Below are 21,438 nucleotides of genomic sequence, written 5' to 3'. Positions count from 1 at the left end.
ATTAAACATCCTGGTCAAAGGAATGGCCAGTTCAGCTGAACACTCTTAGCATCCATGCTGATATTCCATCAGTCACTATTGCTGAATTCTTATTCAGTTTGTGCAACAGCTCTAATACCTCGGCCTCGCACACCTGTGTTTCTTCATCTAGTGAAGAGATAACAGTGAGCTCAATGTTGCATTCACCAGGTTGATAGCTTTTAACAAAATGGGCACTCATTAACTGAACAACCTCTTCTGCATCTGTAACTCTCATGCCATCTGGATTTAGAAGAATTATTCTTTCATATTCATTCTTTCTTTTACTTGCAGCATATTGATAGAATTCTTGTGGGTTGTCTTGAATACACAGAGCCAGTTTCTTTTCATAATCAGACTTTACTTTCCGTACAACAGTTGTGACTATTCTAGCCTGCTGTTTATAACGTTCATAACAGACGTCATCCTTATGCAAATGGTATTCCTTCCACATCGTCCTTTCCTTATGAATTTCTTGCTTAATAAGATTACACATCCATTTTACTCATACTCTATTTATTCTTCGAACTCTCAGGACACATTCTGATATTGCATCATTTAAGTATTGTTTAAATGCTTCCCATGCACTGTCGATATTCTTTCCATCCAGCAACCAATCCCATTCTACTGAACTCAGTATACTCCTCAGTTGGTCATAATTTCCTGCTTTGTAGTTCAGCATGTAACCTTTTCTGAATGGAACATTCATAAACTTAATCACTTCCCAAGAGAGTACAGCATGATCACCATCACCAACTGCAGGCAGAATAGTTATGTCTTTAACTGAAATGCCCTCCGACACTATAATCAAATCTAACACTCTTTGACCTAGAGTTCCTTCTGTCACATGGTGCTTAAGGAAGTTATCCCACAACAGCTCAATAAATACATTTTCATTCTTCTTATGAGATTCTACTGCTACCCAATCAGTATTTGGATAATTAAAGTCTCCTATTATGATTACTCATTTCACACTCATCTTTTCTATTTGGTGATGCATTTCTTCATCACCAGCAACCGATCCACGAGGTCTGTAACAACACCCCACTATGTAATTTGTCTTGTTAGATTCCACCTCACACCAGATGGCTTCAAACTCACTGCCAATGAAATATTGTTAGTAGTATTACTACATTCATAGGTCTCAACTCTAATTGGATGTAAGTCATCCAATATCATTAGCACCCTCCTCTCCTATGCACTCTATCCTTCCTAAAAATACTGTACCCATGACACTTGATACCAGTTAGTAGGTCTGATTCTGATAGCCAAGTCTCACTAATTCCTACAATCTGAGATCGCAACATATTGACTAAGGCAACAAACTCTACCCTTTTGTTTCTGATATCAGCACTTTGATATCAGAAACAATCAGCACTTTGCAAACTCTGTCCAAAAACTGCAGGAAACATTCTCTCCTCACACAAAGAAATATTCTCCACTAGGACCATGAGCAATCCACAGTAACAAAAGAACTGTCACCCGCAATTCAATAATCAGCACTTTGATGTGTCTAAACTGATGTGTCTAACTACCGACCTATTAGTATCTCTGGTGTGATAGTGAAGATTTTAGAGAAGCTGGTAAAAACTCGGATACAGAAATGGGTAGATAAGCTTTCTATACTCTGCAGGGAACAGCATGGGTTTACTAAAGGAAGGTGATGTTTTAGAAATTTGCTCACATTTTATAGCAATGTTACGGTCAAGTTGGATAAAGGGAATGGATACACTATGATAATGTTGGATTTTTCTAAGGCATCTGATAGGATACCATACGATAGGCTGTTGTGTAAACTGGAGAATATGGGATTGGAACATAATCTATTGACATGGTTCACAGACAGATATCAAAAAGTGGTATACAGTGGATGTGAATCTGCCAGATTTAAGGTAACCAGTGGTGTACCTCAGGGTTCAGTCCTTGGGCCATTATTGTTCAATCTATACATTAATGACATCAAGCAGGATCTATCATCAGATTTGCAATTGTTTGCTGATGATGCGAAGATAGACAGGGCAATCAGGGATGCTACTGATATTCAGCAATTACAAAATGATTTGAATAGACTGGAAATCTGGGCAAATGAAAATGGCTGTCAGTTTAATGTTAGTAAGTGTAAAGTTATGCACTTTGGCGTGATTAGAGTTCCAGTGGCATATTATATTAGCAGGTTATGCTACAAGAAATCTTGGTGTATTGGTGGATAAGAATTTAAAGTTCAAAAGGTCACATAGCAAAAGTTGCAAATACAACTCAGAGGATAATTGCTATGTTGGCGAGAATGTTAAAAGCTCATAACATCAGAGTGGTTTTTAAACCAATTATCACGATCAGACAAATCTTAAGATCACCAAAAGATGAGGTAGCTTTTTTCAAATTTCCTGAGTATATGAAATTCCATGCATGTGTGGCCTTTCTTACATTGGTCAGACTTCTAGAAGTTTTGAAATAAGACAAAAGGAACATGTGGGAGATGTCAATCACAATAGAATAATCACATCTGGTTTAGCTCATCATTTCTCAACATCAAATCATGTTATAGATTGGAAAAACAGTTCTATGCCTTACATCGAGAATGACTACAGACAAAGAACTTTCAAAGCAGCAGCTGTGGTGCTATGCACAGGCAATAATTTAAATAGAAATCAAGGTATTATTCTTAAAGACATATGGAAAAATCTCATCATTTCTCTCAGTTTAACAGAACTACAATATGCAAAAAACTACACAACATGTGGTCTTGTACTGGATTCTGACTGAAGCATTCGAACACATGCATGACATCAAACACGAATTATCAAATGTAACGGCCTAGCAGTTACTAAAGTGTATGTTTTTCGTGTAACTTGATGCATTTGTTTTACCACCAGTACAGGCTTGAAAATGCTAGACAGTGGCTAGTGAAACTTGTTGGCTCTTTGTATATTTTATCATTATATCTTATGGTCTTTTAGCAATAAAAGTTCTTAATTTTAGTTTGATGTTGTAATACTCTTAAAATAAGTTATAAATAAGATTCAACACCTAAGATTGTCTATTAGATTAAACAATAAAGAAGTTGGCCAAAACACCAAAATGGTAGCAAGTATCAGACTGATTAACGAGAGCAAGTCCACAAGGTCTGCTTTCCAGGAGGATAATCAGCACGATAATTCATGCTTTGGGTATAGGGAGAAAAAGAGCAAGAGAATTAGTGGTGGTTGTGGAGACAAATGATTTAAGTGGACATTTAAGAATGAAAAGGTAAATATCAGAAGGTTACTGAAGACAGTGAAAGATAACAGTATAGTGGGAAAGACTATCACTGTATTGCCAAGATATGACAATAATGAGTTGAGACAGGGAGAGAGCCAGAATCATGAACAGTATGTTAGCAAAGCTCTGTGAAGAAAAAGGAGTATAGTTGATGGTTGTATGGTGTATATTTGATAGAAGAATAGAATTATACAGATGTCATGGATTGCTTTTGAATGGCTCTGGAGAAAGTGCACTGGAGAAACTGTTACTAGATGGAAGTGCAGTGTGATGCAAGAAGGAGATCAGAAGTAAGAGATGAAGTGAAAGATTAGGAGAATGGTAATGAAGAGACAGAAGATCTTGAATGGGAAACAGTAGTAGTGTTAGAGATGAAGAGAGAACAGGAATGCAAGAGGAAGAGGGAAACAACAGGAGGAACCCAGATAGACAGGGAGATGTGGCATAGGACAGTGGTTCTGAAACTTTTTCAGACTGCAGAACACTTGATAATGCAAATTTCTGTCATAGCACACCTGTATTCTTTGCTGGACTTTCGTGTAATTAACTGTCAGTTTATAGTATTTCACAGTTTACACAACATTGACTACACATTAAAAGTAAGAAATGGGAGCGACTTATTACTCTTAATTAAGTATTACAGGTGTGTTTGTCTGTGATTTGACCTTGTATTAAACAATTGTGCAAAAATAAACAAGCTCATAATTAAATTCATGACTTATTTTTCATGGTATTAACAACACCACACAATTTTATCAAAGAGATGTTTTATTAATGCTTATATTTCGCTGATTTTCAACTCGGCATCAGAGCACAACACACGCGACAGTGAGCGAGTGAAACAATATAATTGCAAAAGACAAAAGATCTAAAGTCCTATTTTGGCACCCTCTAATGGAAAAAAATAAAATAAAATAAATAAACAAAAAATATAATTAAAAATAAAAAACAACTATGCAGGAGTTTCTTAGGATAACAGTCTCCCAAATTTTTTGCAAATTAATGCAGCCATATTTGTTAAGGTTGGGAGAATTCTTCAAAGCCATTGGCGACTCAAAAAATAATCTTTCAGATCTATAACGACTCCTAAATAGCACATTTGTTTTCTTCCATCTAATCCTGTGTGAAGGAGTGTCCAAAGCATGGTCTGCCAGTCCTGACTTGCCATAGTAATAGTAGAGAATGTATCTTTCATGTTCTTCCAGGCGGATGTTCACTGATCTTCCTGTTTGTCCACCAGCGTGAAAAATAAGTCATGAATAACCATCAACACCTAAGCTTATCTGTTAGATTGATGATTCTGCACAGAGAAGATATTGTATACAAAGCACGACAGTTCAGTAAGTTGAAACTGAAATTGTCCAGAAAATTGAACAGGTTAGCTTTCCTTAACATGTTCATTGCCGATATCGCGTGATGCGAGTTCTCACCAAACGGCCGATCACGCGTTATTGCATGCACGTCGCTAACTAAATAAAAAAATTAAAAAAATTTGGCCACCACACGAAATTCCAATTTTCAGCTTGGCGATGAAAGTGTTAAACGATGCAGCGACAACGATATCATTCCATCTTTTCTGAAATTCAAAGAAAAGTTACAATCGGCAAAGGAACATCGTATTTATCGATGGGAGAGTTTAGTGCTTCTCCGAGAACAAATCGCCACTACTCGCATAGAGCTTAGTAAGCTAAACAGCTCTATCACACCTCTACAACAAGAACTAATCAACATATTAAATCTTAAAATGTGGACTGTCCTACATCACATCTCTGAAGCTGTAGCAAAAAAAGAATTCACAAAAGTAAAAAGCAAACACTTAAAGAAATATGAACTCCTAGAACAGCACAAACATATGAGGTCCCGACCACAACTCCGACGAGACGACGTATCGTAAACCTAGTCAGGAACACTCACTGAAGAAGCCAAGAATGCTCTCAGTCTAGGGCATAACTTTGCCGTCACGCCCAAATAAATTCCTAAACCAGAAATTATGATGAAAGTAGAATGGTGTATCTACGATCTTCTGCCGGCAATGGCCAATAACGTGTGACTAGATATAGCAAGTATTATAAACAAGGCTAAGCCTCCAAATAGCAATATGCCACTTAAGCAAATAACTGCCCTAAAAAAGTTATATAATAATAAAAATATTATTATTACAAAAGCCGATAAAGGAAATGCAATTTTCATGAATTAAGAAGAGTATAACAGAAAAATGCAAGATCTCCTATGTGACAGTTCCGCATATCAAATTATATTGAGACCCTACAATGTCTCAAAAGAAAAAAGTCTGAAAATTACTGAAAAAAAGTGACATTATGGCCCAAAGAAATCATCAGGAAAATAAAACCATTCATGTTAAACCACCCCATATTTATGGATTACCAAAAATCCACAAAACTAAAATCCCTCTACACCCCATAGTCGATAGCATAGAAAGTCCCACATATAAACTGGCTCGGCATTTAGCCATGTTGCTTCCTTCCCCCCCTTATTGACAACTCCTCTACTTTTGTAAAAAATTCAGTCCATTTCAAAACACTGATTAAAAATCTAATCTTAAAAGATTCAGTTTAGTTTCGATGTCACCTCCTTTTTTAATAATATACCACTTATAGACACTCTTGATTTAATGAAGTCTAAATTTTCCCCTGATACTGGATGTAGCTTGTGTTCTGACCAAAGCTAAACCACCAAAAGCCAACATGCCCAGTAAGGAAATTAAATCTCTACTGGAATTAAAGAAAAACAAGAAAATAATAATCACCAAAGCTGATGAAGGGAACGCCACAGTATTGCTTTATTACACAGGTAAGCTGAAAGCTCTATTGTTAGATTGGGCTACTTACCTCCCTATCGAGTACAATCCCACCAACTCACAAATTAGAAAACTCCACTAGATCCTTAAGAAGGTCACTTCTTGGACTGTGGAAATCATTAAAACCATTTAACTCCATACCCCCCCCCCCGTATTTACAAACTCCCAAAAATACATAAGGAAAATGTGCCATTAAGTCCCATAGTGGATGGCATTGATTCCCCCACATACAAACTAGCTAAACATTTGGCCAAAGCTCTCTCACACTATACTGGCAACACACCTTCAGACATAAAAAACTCAGTCCACTTCAAAACCAGCATAGAAAACCTTACACTCAAACACACTGACATAATGGTCAGTTTTGATGCCTCCTCCTTATTTACAAATGTCCCACTCAAACAATCCTTAGAGCTAATGCAAGCTAAATTTCCTCCTGATATTACAGCCCTATTTCAGTTCACAATGAACTCAGGCTATTTTGTTTGGCAAGGAAAATTCTACAAACAAATAGAGGGGACAGCCATGGGTTCTCCACTCTCCCCACCCTTGATCAACTTTTATATGGAGACTTTTGAAGAGAAAGCCTTAAACTCTGCCCCACAAAAACCAACCATTTGGTTCACTATGTTGATGATGTGTTCGCTATTTGGCCACATGGCTCCGATGCACTCCTCTCCTTCCTAACACACTTAAACAACCAACAACTGCCTTCCTTTCTTAGACACACTAGTCACCTGCCAGCCTGATTGAACCTTGGTTTTCTCAGTCTATAGAAAACCCAGCCATTCAGGCAGATACATTCACCAACAATCCCACCACCCCTCCTCGCAACAATATGGAGTCATTAAGACACTACACAACAAGAACAAACTTATCTGTTCAAATGGCAATGCCCTAACCACAGAACTAAACCACATTCTCAACACTTTCTCAGCCAATGGCTACCCCCTCAAAAAAATCCCAAAAATATTGAAACCAGTAAACCACAACCCCCTCCCCCCCTCACAACATGGATTACTCTAAATCCATCACCATACCCTATATCCAAGGCACCTCGGAAAAAATTACAAAAATCCTAAAAAAACATGACTTAACTTCTTGTTACAGACCATATAAAAAATTAGCATCCCTTACCCACTCTACTAAAGACAACCCCCCCCCACCTAGACCTACCTGGTGTATACCAGGTCCCTTGCAGCTGTAAGCTGTCCTACTTTGGCCAAACAGGCAGGACAGCCAATATCAGAATCTCAGAACACAAGGACTACATCCGGTTTCACCAACACAGCCACTCTGGTTTTGCTGACCATGCGCTGGATACCTGCCATAGAATATGGTGGAAGAAAGCCAAGATAATACACTGTAGTAAATACACATATGAAAGGCTTTTCATGGAATCAGCTTCAGCCCTAAGAAACAATCCAAACCTCAACAAATTTGGCTGCATGAGACTGTCTAAAATTTGGGAAACCTACATCAGAAGACCTTCAGTCCAATCGCCCAAGAATACCAACATTGCCTGCTAGGGGGCACCATTAGGACTTTAGGAGAAATAATAGCTTCCTGCTTCTTCCTTACTTACTGTTTGTTGTGCCTGCGTGCAAGTGTCTTGTTCTTAAGTTTCTTGAAAATGGCGTGACGTTGCCGAAATATTGAAGTATATTAAAATTTATTTTAATGTATATCCTAGTTGACGTTGTAATTTCCTTAAATCATTTAGTAAAAAATAATAAACAATGCTGTTTAAAATATTTAATACCTATTTTATATTTCCTCTTATTTTCCATTTTAATAAAAATCTTTTTTTTTTTTTTTTTTTTTTTCGAAGCACAGCAATTCAATTTTGTGGCACACCCCTTGAGAAACACTGGCATAGGATGTTGGAAGTAATAGCAGTGAATGTATGTATGGGGATGATCAGCATGGAAATGGAATAGATCAAGGTGTGAATAAGGAAGTTGAAACAGTGGATATATGTAGAAAGTATACTGTGGATAATATACTGTCAGGACTTAAAACTATAGGATATACTATTTTATGAAAGGATAGAAAGATCAAGGGGGGGGGAATATTGTTAATGGGAGCAGAGGAATTGTGTCCTTCAGGAGTTGAAGTGGAAAATGGTATGTGCAAAAGATTTTGAAGCTGTTTGGTGTGAAAGAGATTAATAGTATAGTATACCTAATAGGATGCTGTTATAGACCAGGAAATATGGAGAGTATTGATTGTGAAATGTTTAGACAAATTAGTTGGTCAAGGAAAAGGAAGATGATCCTGATGGGAGATTTTAATTATAGGAATGCAGATTCGAAAGAAGAGATAGCGTATAGCAAGGAGAGTTCTGTAGGATGACTATCTAAAGCAGCATGTGATGGAAGCAAAATGAGGTTTATTTGTGTTAGATTTGGTGATATCCTCACAGGATGTGGTTGTGAATGAGGTATCAACACTGCCACCTGTTAGTGAAAGTGATCATGAGGTATTGGTTTGGAAGGTAGTCAAACAGGAAAAAGCACTTATCAAGGTCTGTATGTGGAACTATAAGGTGGATAATTATCAGACACTCCATAGTTAACTAGCCTCAATACACTGGATTGATGAATTGTGTATAAAAGATGTTGACAGTGTATGGGAAATGATAAGCCAGTGTCTAACATAAGCAATGATAACAGCATACCAAGATTGAAGTGAATAAATAGAGTAGGAGTGAGATGGGCAAAAGAAGTTGTTATCGAGGAAGTACAAGACAGTTTGCAGTGAACAGATGCATGAAGAATATAAACTGCATGCCAAAAAAAATTACAAGCATGGTTAAAAAAAAAAAGTAGAATATGAAAGGAGATCGGTCAAAGCTAATCCAATGAAATTTTTCTGCTATGTGGCAAGAGGAAAAATAACTATGGCAGGTTGATGAAATAACTATGGTAGCTGAGTAACCATAGCAAATGATAGAGGGGAATTATTTAATGAACACTTCATCAGTGTATATCATAGAGGTGTGAATGATGCCATGCAACATGTAGAAAGGAGGCAAGAATTAGGGTAATTAAAGGTGAAAGAATCAGGTGTATGAAGTGTTTCTCAAATTAGATGTTAACTACCCAACCGGCCAGAATATATACGTCATAGTTACCATGGATGCGAAGTGCACATTAAAATTGTAATACCATTGATATTACATTGAAATGTGTAATGGATACGAAGGGTAGAGGAGTGATGTATTTTATCCATATTGACGTGACGTGGTTAATAAGGCTGTGGGAATGAATGACATATCACCATATATTTTTAAAGAATGTGCAAAAGAGTTAGCCAAGCTAATTACTTAATGAGCATCTTGCAGTGGATAAAGTTCCTAAGGTGATTCATGGTTCTGTTCTTGGCCCCTACTGTTTAACTCATTTGTTAATGATATTCCATGCAGATTGACTAGGGATCTTCAAATGTAGGTAGAATTATCAGGAGTAGAGAAGATGTTAATTCTCTACAGTTAATTATCTCTATTTGAATAAACTTTTAGTTTGGACAAATGAGTGGGGATGCAGTTTTAATGTTAAAAAATGCAAGGACTTTGGGATACAGAGATATAAGGCTACATACTGTATTGGTGGGGCTGTACTTCAGGAAGTGGATGATATTCAGGATCTTGGAGTGATGGTGAACAGTGGACTGAAGTTCTGAGGGTACATCACACGTGTTGAAAAGACTGCACATCACATTGCTGCTATGAGAAAAAGTACATTGACATGTAGGGATAAGGAGGTGCTGGTGCATCTATACAAGGCATTGGTCAGACCATATACAGACTATTGTGCTCAGATTTGGTCACCTAGTTTTCATTGTGATATGGAAACACTGGAAAGGGTCCAAAAGATAAATAACCAAAGTGATATCAGGACTCTGGAATGTTGATTATGAAGAGCGTTTGAGAGAATGTGGATTGCAGAGGTTGGTGGATAGAAGGAAAAGAGGAGACATGATAGAATCCCTTAACTAACTTGAAGGTCTCTATTAGATTAATACAGAAGAAATTATAAAAAGAGTGGATGTTAAGTTAGGAAGAATGAGACGTCATCTGTGGGAAGTTGTATAAAGATATTGTGAAGAAGGGTGTAAGGCTACATAGATTTTTTTTTTTTTTTTATGTGGAGAGTTGTTAGTGAGTGAAATGTATTGCCTGAGTGCATTGTGAGTGCAGATAGTGTAAATAACTTCAAAGTGCATTATGAAAGACATGTTGCTGGTTGAGTGGACTCCCACGATGAGGCTGACTCCATGGAGGTTACCAAATAATAATAAGGTAGACTTGAAAGAGGGAATTAGTGACAATAGTTATAAGGCAATGTGATGTGAGGTGAAGGTTAACAGGAAGTTTAGTTAGATGTTCCTATAGGCCAGGGAATGTGGAGGATTGTGATGAAGAAATGTATAAACAATTTGGTTATTGAAAAAGGGTGATTATGGATGATTTTGAAATGATACTGGAATGAAGAGAAAGCATCTGGGAATAACGAAAACGAATTTGAGAGACAACTATTTCATGTAGAATGTAAACAGGGACACGGTATGACTGAGAGTTTTAGATCCTATAATTTCAGAGGATGTAATTGTGAATGGGGTTTTACACTTTCCTCCAATTGGTGAGAGCGATCATGAAGTAATCATCTGGGTTGTGGCTAGTCACATGCAGAATTCTGTGAGGAAAAGATTTATGTGGAAATAAAAAGCTGCTGAATATAACAAGTTTAAGAGACAGCTTGGAGCTATAGCATGGAATGAGGAGGTGGTTGGTAAGAAAATAAATATTGCTTGGGAACTGACAAAGAAATACATAACAGCATCCATGTGTGAATCTATTCCAAAGGTCAAGAGAATGAATAAGGTAGGTGTAAAATGGAAAAACGAGGGGAGCTTATGCATAAAATCTGGAAGAAGACACTTTGGAGTCAGTACAAGATAAAATTGGTTATAATCAATTGCACATGAAGAGGATAAAGAACAAACCAGGAGAGCGACTCACTAAAAACAACAAAAGTGCAGAATGACTAGAAATTAGTAAAGAAAAATTAATTTTCTTTTAGATATGAGAAAAGTAGAAGATAAATGATTATTTTAGAATAAGATTACACTGGTTTTTTTTGGGACCAATAAATTTAATGATAAATTCTATGTACTGGCGACTGAGTTGTCTTTACTGTTTGTATGCCCTGAAGAAGCCAAACAGCAAAGTTGGTGAAAATAGTTGCATAATTTACTATTAAATTTATTGGTAAAAAAAAAAAAGTGCAATCTTATTCTAAAATTAACTCACAATATACTCACAATAAAATGATTTGGCTAAGATGATGTTAGTGAATGAAAATGGCAGAATGGTAACTGCCGCAGAAGACAATGTTAATGTTTTCAGTGATCGATTATAAGGGTATTTAATCTGAATCAGGGTGAAATCATTAGAAATTTAAGTGTAGGTGATAAAGGAGAGGATGGCTTAACTGAGAGTAAGCAAAAGGTATGTGTGGAACTAAACCTGATGTCAATAAAGCTATATGATTTGATGACATATCGGCACACATCTTAAGGGAATGTTCTAGGGAATTGGCAGTAGCATTGGCACGGCTGTTTAATAAGAGTCTGACAACAGCACCACAGGTAATAAGGGAGTGGAAAGAGGGCAAAATTGTTCCCCTGCATAAAGGTGCTGATAAAGCTATGGCTACAAATTATAGGACAAACTGTATATCTGGAGTTTTGATGAAGGTACTAGAGAAATTGGATGCCATGGAGTCAAAAATTCATCTAGGTCCTTTTATCACACATACATACAGCTCATCATATTGTGCTTCAAACACACTGAAATTCTCTGCAGAACCACACTCAGGCAAGGCATTTCAATCATTCACAATTCTTCATGAAAAACACCTGCTTCTCACTCAGCTACTCACACTCTTTTTATACAGTTTCCAGGGATGACCTCTGGTTCTCCTCTGATCTCCCACTATTTTCTGTAGAAGCTCTCCAGCATTAATCCTATAACAACCCTTTACTAACTTCTAGGTCTCTATCATATCTCATCCTCTTCCTCCTGATGAGGAAGAAGAGGGTGAGATATGAGTATGAGGAAAGATTGCATCTTCTCAATCTTTCCTCATACTCGACATTCCAGAGGTTAGAACGTATCTTAGTAAGTCACCGCTGGACCCTTTCCAACATCTCTTCGTCCTTCTGAAAACCAGGTGACCACATCTAGGCACAATAGTCCATGTGTGGCCTAATCAAAGCCTTATACAATGGAACAAGAATCTCTCTACTTCTACAAGTCAGTGTCCTCCACATCATTCCCAGAAACCTTTGTGTTGTCTTCACACTTTTGGCTATGTGTCCCCTAAATTTCAGATCCTCATCCACTATCACAGCCAAATCTCCCATCTCCTCCACATCCGACAATATATCCTCAACCAAGCCTAATTCTGCATCCCATTTTTGTTTTCCAAATTTTACAACCTTACATTTTGCAACATTGAACTCGCATCCCCATTCCCAATCACTCAATTCATTCAAGTCTTCTTGTACGGCTACAAGATCTTCTCTACATGGTTCATCCCAACTTTGCATCATCTGCAAACAACTGAATATCTCCATCCAAATCTTCACCAATATCATTAATATACAAGTCAAAGTAATGGACCTAAAACAGACCCTGAGACACTCCACTAGTGATTTTCCCATTCCTGGATATCGTTCCCCCATACACAACTTGTTGATACCTATCAGATAGTCTCCAATCCAATGCACCAATCTAATATCCAACCCCATCCACTCTAGGTTTACTATCAGCTTATCATGCAGTAATCTATAATCCTTTGCAAAATCTAAGTATATTACTGTGCATCCTTCTCCTCTGTCCATGGAAGCATTTACCTTATTGTAATAAGTAGATTACTAAAACATGACCTCCCTTTAGTAAATCCATGCTGTCGATGAAAGATAATACTATTGTTGTCAATCCAATTCTGGATTCTAGTTATCACAACTTCTCCAACAACTTAACTACAACACCTGACACACAGATAGGCCTATAGTTTGATGTTTGAGTTCTAGTATCTCCTTTATGAAGTGGCACAATCTTTCCCTCCTTCCACTTAGGAACATGACCCAATGCAAGACTCATTAAAAAAATATGTCAAGGCTGGTGTCAACTCCCTGGCACATTCCTTCAGAATACATGGTGATATATTATCAAGTCCCACAGCCTTATTTACATCTAGTTTGCTTAACTCCCCATACACCTCTTGCTCACTTACAGTCTGTCTCTCTTCCCCATCATCAACTGCTCTCAATCTCTCCATGAAGTCACATTCACAAGATTGAAAGACCTTTATGAACTGCTCATTAAGTATCTCCACCACACATTCTGCAACATCTGTCTTTATACCATTTCCTCCAATCAATGTCATCCTTCCATAATCATTCTTTCTTTTGCTGGCTGGCTATCTAAAGAACTCCTTAGGATTCTTTTTGGCTTCATTAGCTAACTGCTGTTCATAACTCTCTTTAGCTACCCTCACCAACCAAGTTGCCTGCCTTGCCTGGTCTTTGTTGTCCTCATGGAATTGGTTATTTCCACTTCTCTTATGCTGCCTCCATAATGCCCTTTTCCTCTGTATCGCATGGTTAATCTCTTTATTCATCCATTCACACCTATCTTATTTAACCTTCTCACCCTTGGAATACATTTAGACATTGCATCTACTAGATAGTTTTTTTTCTAACTTTTCCTCTATCACTCTATTTGAATGACCATACCACCTGAGATTAGCTCTGCTAACACATTCTTGGATGCTAACAATGTCAAGTTCTTTCCTAATATCCTAATTTTTAATAGAATATTGCCATTGATGCCATCTGTTCACACCCCTAATCTTTCTCAAGACTCATATTTGTGGTCTCTAGTCTTTGGTCAAGTGTTTTATTTCTAACCCAGCTCTCAGATCCATAACTTAAACTTGGTTTGAACACTATCTTGTATACGGCTAATGTAGTGTTTTGACTAATTTCTCTCTTATTTCATATAAATTTATTCAGTTTACTTCCTAGCATATCAGCTTTGTTGATTCTGTTGTCTATCTCCATATTTAATTTACCATATTAATTTGCTGGCCTGGTTGGCTGAGTGGTTAACGTATCTGCTCTCCAGCCAAAAGGCTGCAGGTTCGAATCCCACTGTGGACATGGATGTTTGTGATTGTCTGTTGTCTGTGAAGGTACTAGTGTTGGTGGTTGGCGGTAGATGCTATTGGTATAGATGAAGGTAGTTGCGTCTGGTGGAGACAGTTGTAGAGTAGGTACCCTCCCTCGATGAGTCTTTGGACTCCCTGGAGGTGTTATGTAATAATAATAGTATTCATTAAAAATCATACCTAAGTAACTGACATCTTTTATTTGTTCTATAGGTTCATATTCACAATGCAGTTTATATATTCAATGCTTCTGCCTATTTTCATTGTCTTTGTCTTGTTATTGCTGACATTCATATCCTATCTATTACAACAGTTATTCAATTTAGTCAGGGAGTCTTGCAGAAGATTTATTTAGAAGTATAACATCATCTGCATAAAGCAAAGAGCTGACATTAACAGCTCCAATTTTGATAGATTTAATACCACTTTCCTTCATAATGTGATCCATATAGATAAGGAATAACAGTGGGGATAATGTAAAACCATCATCCTGTACTTCTTTAAATTCTAACTGCTGACTTACAACTCAAATAAAGACTAATATTGCTTGTATTGCATTATATTGCTTGATATAATGCTCCATTAACACCATACAACTGTAGCATTTTTGAATAGCTTTTCTCTTGGCACCTGGTCATATGCCTTTTCCAGATATACAAAACTTAAATACAGATCTTAAATACAACAATACCAAGTAGGAGGAGGACTTACACAACTTTTACTCCTCCTTTCCATGGTCAGACTACTGTTTTCGTTCTTCAGATAGAGATACCCTCCCTCGATGAGTCTTTGGACTCCCTGGAGGTGTTATGTAATAATAATAGTATTCATTAAAAATCATACCTAAGTAACTGACATCTTTTATTTGTTCTATAGGTTCATATTCACAATGCAGTTTATATATTCAATGCTTCTGCCTATTTTCATTGTCTTTGTCTTGTTATTGCTGACATTCATATCCTATCTATTACAACAGTTATTCAATTTAGTCAGGGAGTCTTGCAGAAGATTTATTTAGAAGTATAACATCATCTGCATAAAGCAAAGAGCTGACATTAACAGCTCCAATTTTGATAGATTTAATACCACTTTCCTTCATAATGTGATCCATATAGATAAGGAATAACAGTGGGGATAATGTAAAACCATCATCCTGTACTTCCTTAAATTCTAACTGCTGACTTACAACTCAAATAAAGACTAATATTGCTTGTATTGCATTATATTGCTTGATATAATGCTCCATTAACACCATACAACTGTAGCATTTTTGAATAGCTTTTCTCTTGGCACCTGGTCATATGCCTTTTCCAGATATACAAAACTTAAATACAGATCTCAAATACAACAATACCAAGTAGGAGGAGGACTTACACAACTTTTACTCCTCCTTTCCATGGTCAGACTACTGTTTTCGTTCTTCAGATAGAGATACTTGTTGTAATCTTGTTAAAGAAATAATCCATATTGGAATGGAAACTTTGATTCCTCACTCTGTTCAAATTCCAAATCCATATCTAAACCACTGCAAAAAGAAGTGTACCAAGGTTGTCCAAGAAAAGCAAACAGTCTTTCCCAAGTGGGTTAAGACCAAAATACCAACTTCATTCACAGCCTTCACAGTTGTACTCAACACTTATAAAACCACAATTAAAAGGGTCAAGTCTAAATTCAACAAGGCTAAATATAGGAAACTTACTGCTTGTGCCACTGGCAGTAGCAGCTTCTGGTCCCTTGCCAAAGCTGTCAGGTGCAAGACAAGGCTGATGTCTTGGCTTCATTCTTCTCTTTCGACTGCTGCATAGATGACCATGACAAATTACTTCTTTCCTAGCCCAGAACATTGCATCTCATGCCTTCCAGAACCTTCCACCAGAAACACATGAGAAGAATCTTGAATAACTTGGATACTACAAAGGAAGTAGGTCCTGATGGAATTCCACCTAATGTGCTCCTCAAGAGATCTCCTAGCATCCACCCTTCAGCATGGAAGAAAACTCATATACAATCAGTTCCCAAAAAGAAGATAAATGTTTACCATCAAGCTATCACCTTATTCAAATGAATGATCCTTTTTGGCAATTCAGACCACAATCTTATCCAGGTTTTGACTCTGGTGGAACGTCCTTCCTTCAACCATTCACAACTTCACATGCATCTCATACAAAGATGGCAGAGAAGAACTGTCTTGAGACAGTACTTCTTTGCCAAATAGCTACTTAATCTGTACAAATCTCAAATCTGACCAACACTGAAATACTGCTCTCATGCATGGGGTAAGGCACTTAAAACCTTCCTAAAACTTTTGATGCTGTTCAGTAAAAGGCAGTCCTGTTGATAAATGATACTTCTCTTACAGCCTCTTCAACCACCATCTCTACAGAAGATCAATTTCTGCATTTTCTTGCTTCTACAGATATTTCCATGGCCACTGTTCAGCAGAATTAGTATCCATTATGCCTCATATTTCTGCCAGATCTACAGGAACCCTTGCTACAACTGCGTAGCAACCTTTTACAGTTGAAATGTATACTCACCAAACCTACTACTCCCAATCATCTTTCATTCCTTCCACCTCAATTCTGTGGAATAGTCTCTCTCATGAAGCATTTACAAAGGACTACAATCTTTAACAGTTTAAAGAAGAATATCAACAGATTACTGTATTCCTTACTCTGCCCTCCAGCATCTATTTGCTATAAGTTCTGCCTTTTGTGTGTGACATAAATATAAAAGAGTAAAAATGACTATGATAGAATGGCTTTAATCAATGCTGATGGAAGGAATCCACTAACAGAAGCAAAGAAATAGTTCAGTTTCAGAGTGATAATTTTGCAAAGGTGTATTTGTCCAGGTGAAGATATGACAGATGCATATTTACATGCATCTCTGTATTCAGCATATTGAAAAATATTAATGTGAATAGAGCAGTTGGACTGGATGGCATATCAGCCATCATACTATGTGAATGTGCAAGAGAACTGGCATGGGCTCAGATGTTGTTCAATCTAAGTCTCAGACTTTTTTCATGGTTCCAAGGGAGTGGAAGGAGAACAAGATAGCTCCTTTACATAAAGATGATTCCTGAGACAGAAATAGCACACTACACTACAACAGACCAATTAATATATCTGGAGCAATTGTTAAAGTATTAGTTAAACATAAAATCCAATAGTGGGTGGATAGGGATACAGTACTCAACAGCAGGCAGCATGGCTTTGTAAAAGATAGGTCCTGTCTTAGGAATTTATTAAGATTTTATAATAAAGTGACACAGAATTCGCCAAAGGAAAATGGCTATACCATGATACAACTGGAGTTTGCAAAGGCAATTGACAGAATGGCACATGAAAAACTATTACAAAAATTGGAGCAAATGAGAATGGATATGAAACTAGTATCATGGATGGAAAGCAGGGGATGACAGATAGACATCAGAGAGCAGTAGTATATGATGGAGTGGAATCTAGGAGATCAAAGGTGACTAATGGAGCATCTCAGGATTCTGTACTAGGGCCACTTCTCTAATTTGTATATCAAAGATATAGGGAAAGATTTAAAGGGTGATATTCAGCTGTTTGCTGATGATGATGCAAAATTGTGAAGGACAATAGTTGATAAAGATGATGTCGATTCAGGATGATTTAAATAAATTGGCACTGTAGATAAAAGATGATTGCCAATTTAATGTTGCAAAATACAAGGTGCACTTTGGGTCGAAAAAGTTGCATAGTTTATATCACATTGACAGTATTGGATTGCAGGGAAATGATGAGGTTAGGGACTTGGGGATAATGGTGGACAGAGAGTTGAAGTTGCAAAACTTTGTAAAATAGATGAAAGGATTACTTAGATGTTGAAGAACATGCTATCAATTAAAATAGGGAGGTTATTATCCCTCTTTATAAGGCTGACTCAGCTGCATCTTGGTTACTGTGCACAGATTTGGTCACCTGGGTTTCTTGGGGATCAGGAGGTGGTAAAGAGGATTCAGAGGGAAGTGACCAAGCTGATGACAGGTCTGCAGAATGTCCACTTATGAGAATAAATTGAGGATGTGAGAGTTACAAAGTTTAGTTGATAGGTGGAGAAGAGAGGGACATGCTAGAAACTTATATGATATTAAAGGAGTTTTATAAAATTGATGCAAAAGAAATTTTTCAATATATGTCATGGGTTATCCATGGAAGTTATGTAAGAGTGTAGTTAGTAAGGGTGTGCAAACTAGATGACTAGATGTTTTGCCTGGGAGCAGTGAACAAGTGGAATGGATTTCCAGAATAGGTTATGAGTTTCTTGACAGTCAATGAGTGGAGGTATGATAGGTTTTGTGCGAGTAAATGTTAGTATGGGTCTCCCACAATGAGTCCCTTGACTCCATGGAGATATCATAATAATATCAAATCTTTCCTTATGGCAATTTTTTTTTTTTTTACTTCATACAGAAAGTAAATCATTTTAATTTAATAAAACAGACTTACTCCATATTTATGGGCCTCCTTCACTAGTTCAGTAAAATCTTGAATGCTACCCTCTGTATCAGGATACTGGAAAAGAATTCCAGCAATTTCTTTGTTACTCAAATCAATGCCTGCAAGATCCATAACAACCACATCTATTCCCATTGCACTAGAAAATAAAAGGTAATTAGTAATAACCCTGATGCAACAATAAATCATTTTATGAGACATTTTTAGGATATGTTCATAACATTGCATATCTCAATTGTTTTTGATTCATATAATAATGAATATTTCAGCAAAGAGATGAAGGTTGAAAATAGGTATCAATAATCCATATTAAAAATTCAATTTGCTTTTAATGGGCAATTTGACTACCCACAAGTATAAAGGGATTTCTATCACTGTTGGGCTGTCTCTCTATTAAGTTCTGCATAAAAAATTGGATGGGATAATATATAATAATTAATTAATATATTATATATAATTATTATCTAATATAATATATTAATATCTCACTAGTCAAACACTAAACCTGAAATTAACAGTTTAATTAGTGAGGAACTTGAGAAACTAATGTCAGATGAAAACACATAATGTACTACTAATTCAAATTTTGTACATTGGTGCACAAAATTCCTCCACTAGTAAAGGAAGGATTAGCTATAGTATTCCATGCTAAACACAAAGAAAATTCTTGAATTTCAATGTGAATAATATGGGCCATGAGAATCAGAAATAAGTGTTGGTGAAAAAGTAGGACAATTCTGTCAGTCATTGGAGAGAAAGGTAACAGAGAAAGACTGGGTCTTCTTATAGACAGAGTAAGAATTGAATCTTGACTTACAGAAGCATACAGAAAAAAAAAACTAAACAAGATAATGTGGAGAAGAGGATGGCTGATGGACAGATATCTGTCCATCAGTACTTCAGGACTCAGAACTTGGTTCTCTGCTTTATAATTTGTACATCAGTGACATAGGCAATGATTTATAGAGAAACAGTCAGCTGTTTGCTGATGATGAAAAGCAAGGAAGAGTGATAGTTAATGAAGATGATGCAGAGATCCTGCAAGATGACAATTAGACTAAAAGTAGTTACAACAATAAATGGCTGCAAGTTTAGCATGGCCAAGTGTAAGGTGATGCACTTTGGAATGAAGAGATCACAAGCCATGTACTAAATTCATGGAACTGAACTGCAGTTGATGAGACCAGGGATTTGGGAGTAATAGCGGACAGGAAGTTGAAGTTTAAAAGACATATTCCAAAGGCGACCAATATAGCATATCAAATTCATGGTTGTTCAAGAACACACAGACAAAATTGGGATTAGGAAGTTTTTATAGCTCTAAAGGTTTAATAAGGTCACATGACTACTGTCTAGATCTAGTCATCTGGATTTCATAAGGATGAAGTGGTAACAAAGATCCAGAGGTGAGTAACCAAAATTGTGGCAGATCTCTGGAATTCTCCCTATTAGAACAGATTGATAGTATGCATTTTCAATATTAGCCGATAAAAGGGAGTTAGAGTTGTTAAAGGGAGTTTATAAAATCAACACTGAAGGCTCTTTTCAGTACATGACAGGAAGAGAGAGAAGACTCACTCCCCCTGGAAATTGTATAAGAGTGTCATTAGCAATGGTGTTAGGATTAGATTTTTGCTTAGAGGGTGGTGAATGGGTTGCCAGAATGGTTGTGAATGCTTCATTGGTAAATGAGTTCAAGGAAAGGTATGATAAATATTGTGTTAATGATCAGAATGGGTCTCCTACAATGAGCGACTCCACAGAGATGCCTGAAAAATAATGTCAGTTACATTATTGTTAACCATGGAATTTTCAAATACTTCACGATATAAGAATACACAGGTGATTTGAAATATTAAGTGTCCAAACAGTTTTTAATAGGATAAAAGTGAATATCACATTAAAAGAAAATGTGTATGAGTTTTAAATAGAACTAAAATCATACAGCTTTCAGATGTAAACCTTAGATTAAATTATGATTATATGGGGGAAGTATGGAAACAAGAACAAAATCTTGAAGGTCCAGTGGTAAAAACTAAAGAAAAAAATTCACCGATGGCAGTATGCATATTATTATACAAAGTCTCTGTGACCACGTCATCATAAGAGTGAGCAACAGAATAAACTCATTCACATTACTAGCATTCACAACAAATTCTGACAATGCATTCCATTCTCCTGCCGTTCTATACATAAAAATAGATCTCATCTCAAAAATTTCTTCTCCTTCCCCCTCTTCACTACACATTTACAATTTCCTTTCTCTCACTTTCCACTATGTATAATTGTTTCTGTATTTCTCTACCTCATTAACTTAATGTCTATTAAGTCACCTTTTTCCAAACCATTCCTAAACTCTGCAAAAATCTCGACTGGAAATACAGAGGAATTATGATAAATGGGAAAGAACTAAATCACCTATGATTTAATAATTATATTGTTCTTTTAGAAAACTCTGCAAAAGAACTTCAACAAATGATAAGTGAACTGAATGCAGAAAGTAAAAAAGAAAGGATTAAACATAGGAAGTGGATTATAAGAAGTGAAATGTATCAGGAATGGGTTGAGAAGCATGAAAGAAGAGATCAGGAAACTGTAAACCACAAATACAAAA

General features: G+C 36.6%; 1 protein-coding gene across 1 annotated transcript in view; it reads right to left on the bottom strand.

Moving 5' to 3' along the window:
- LOC150095455 (glycine dehydrogenase (decarboxylating), mitochondrial) overlaps nucleotides 1-21,438 on the bottom strand; it is a 649,342-nt gene that overhangs the window by 450,671 nt on the left and 177,233 nt on the right. The window contains exon 6 of the mRNA XM_090410555.1: nucleotides 18,816-18,963. Coding sequence (XP_090266681.1) covers nucleotides 18,816-18,963 — 148 coding nt within the window. The remainder of the gene's footprint in view (nucleotides 1-18,815; nucleotides 18,964-21,438) is intronic.

This window comes from Typopeltis vanoorti, chromosome 20, assembly GCF_054136105.1.
Source record: "Typopeltis vanoorti isolate ZY-2024b chromosome 20, IOZ_Tvanoo_1.0, whole genome shotgun sequence".
Taxonomy (NCBI): domain Eukaryota; kingdom Metazoa; phylum Arthropoda; class Arachnida; order Uropygi; family Thelyphonidae; genus Typopeltis; species Typopeltis vanoorti.
This window is presented reverse-complemented; position numbering and strand designations above follow the sequence as displayed.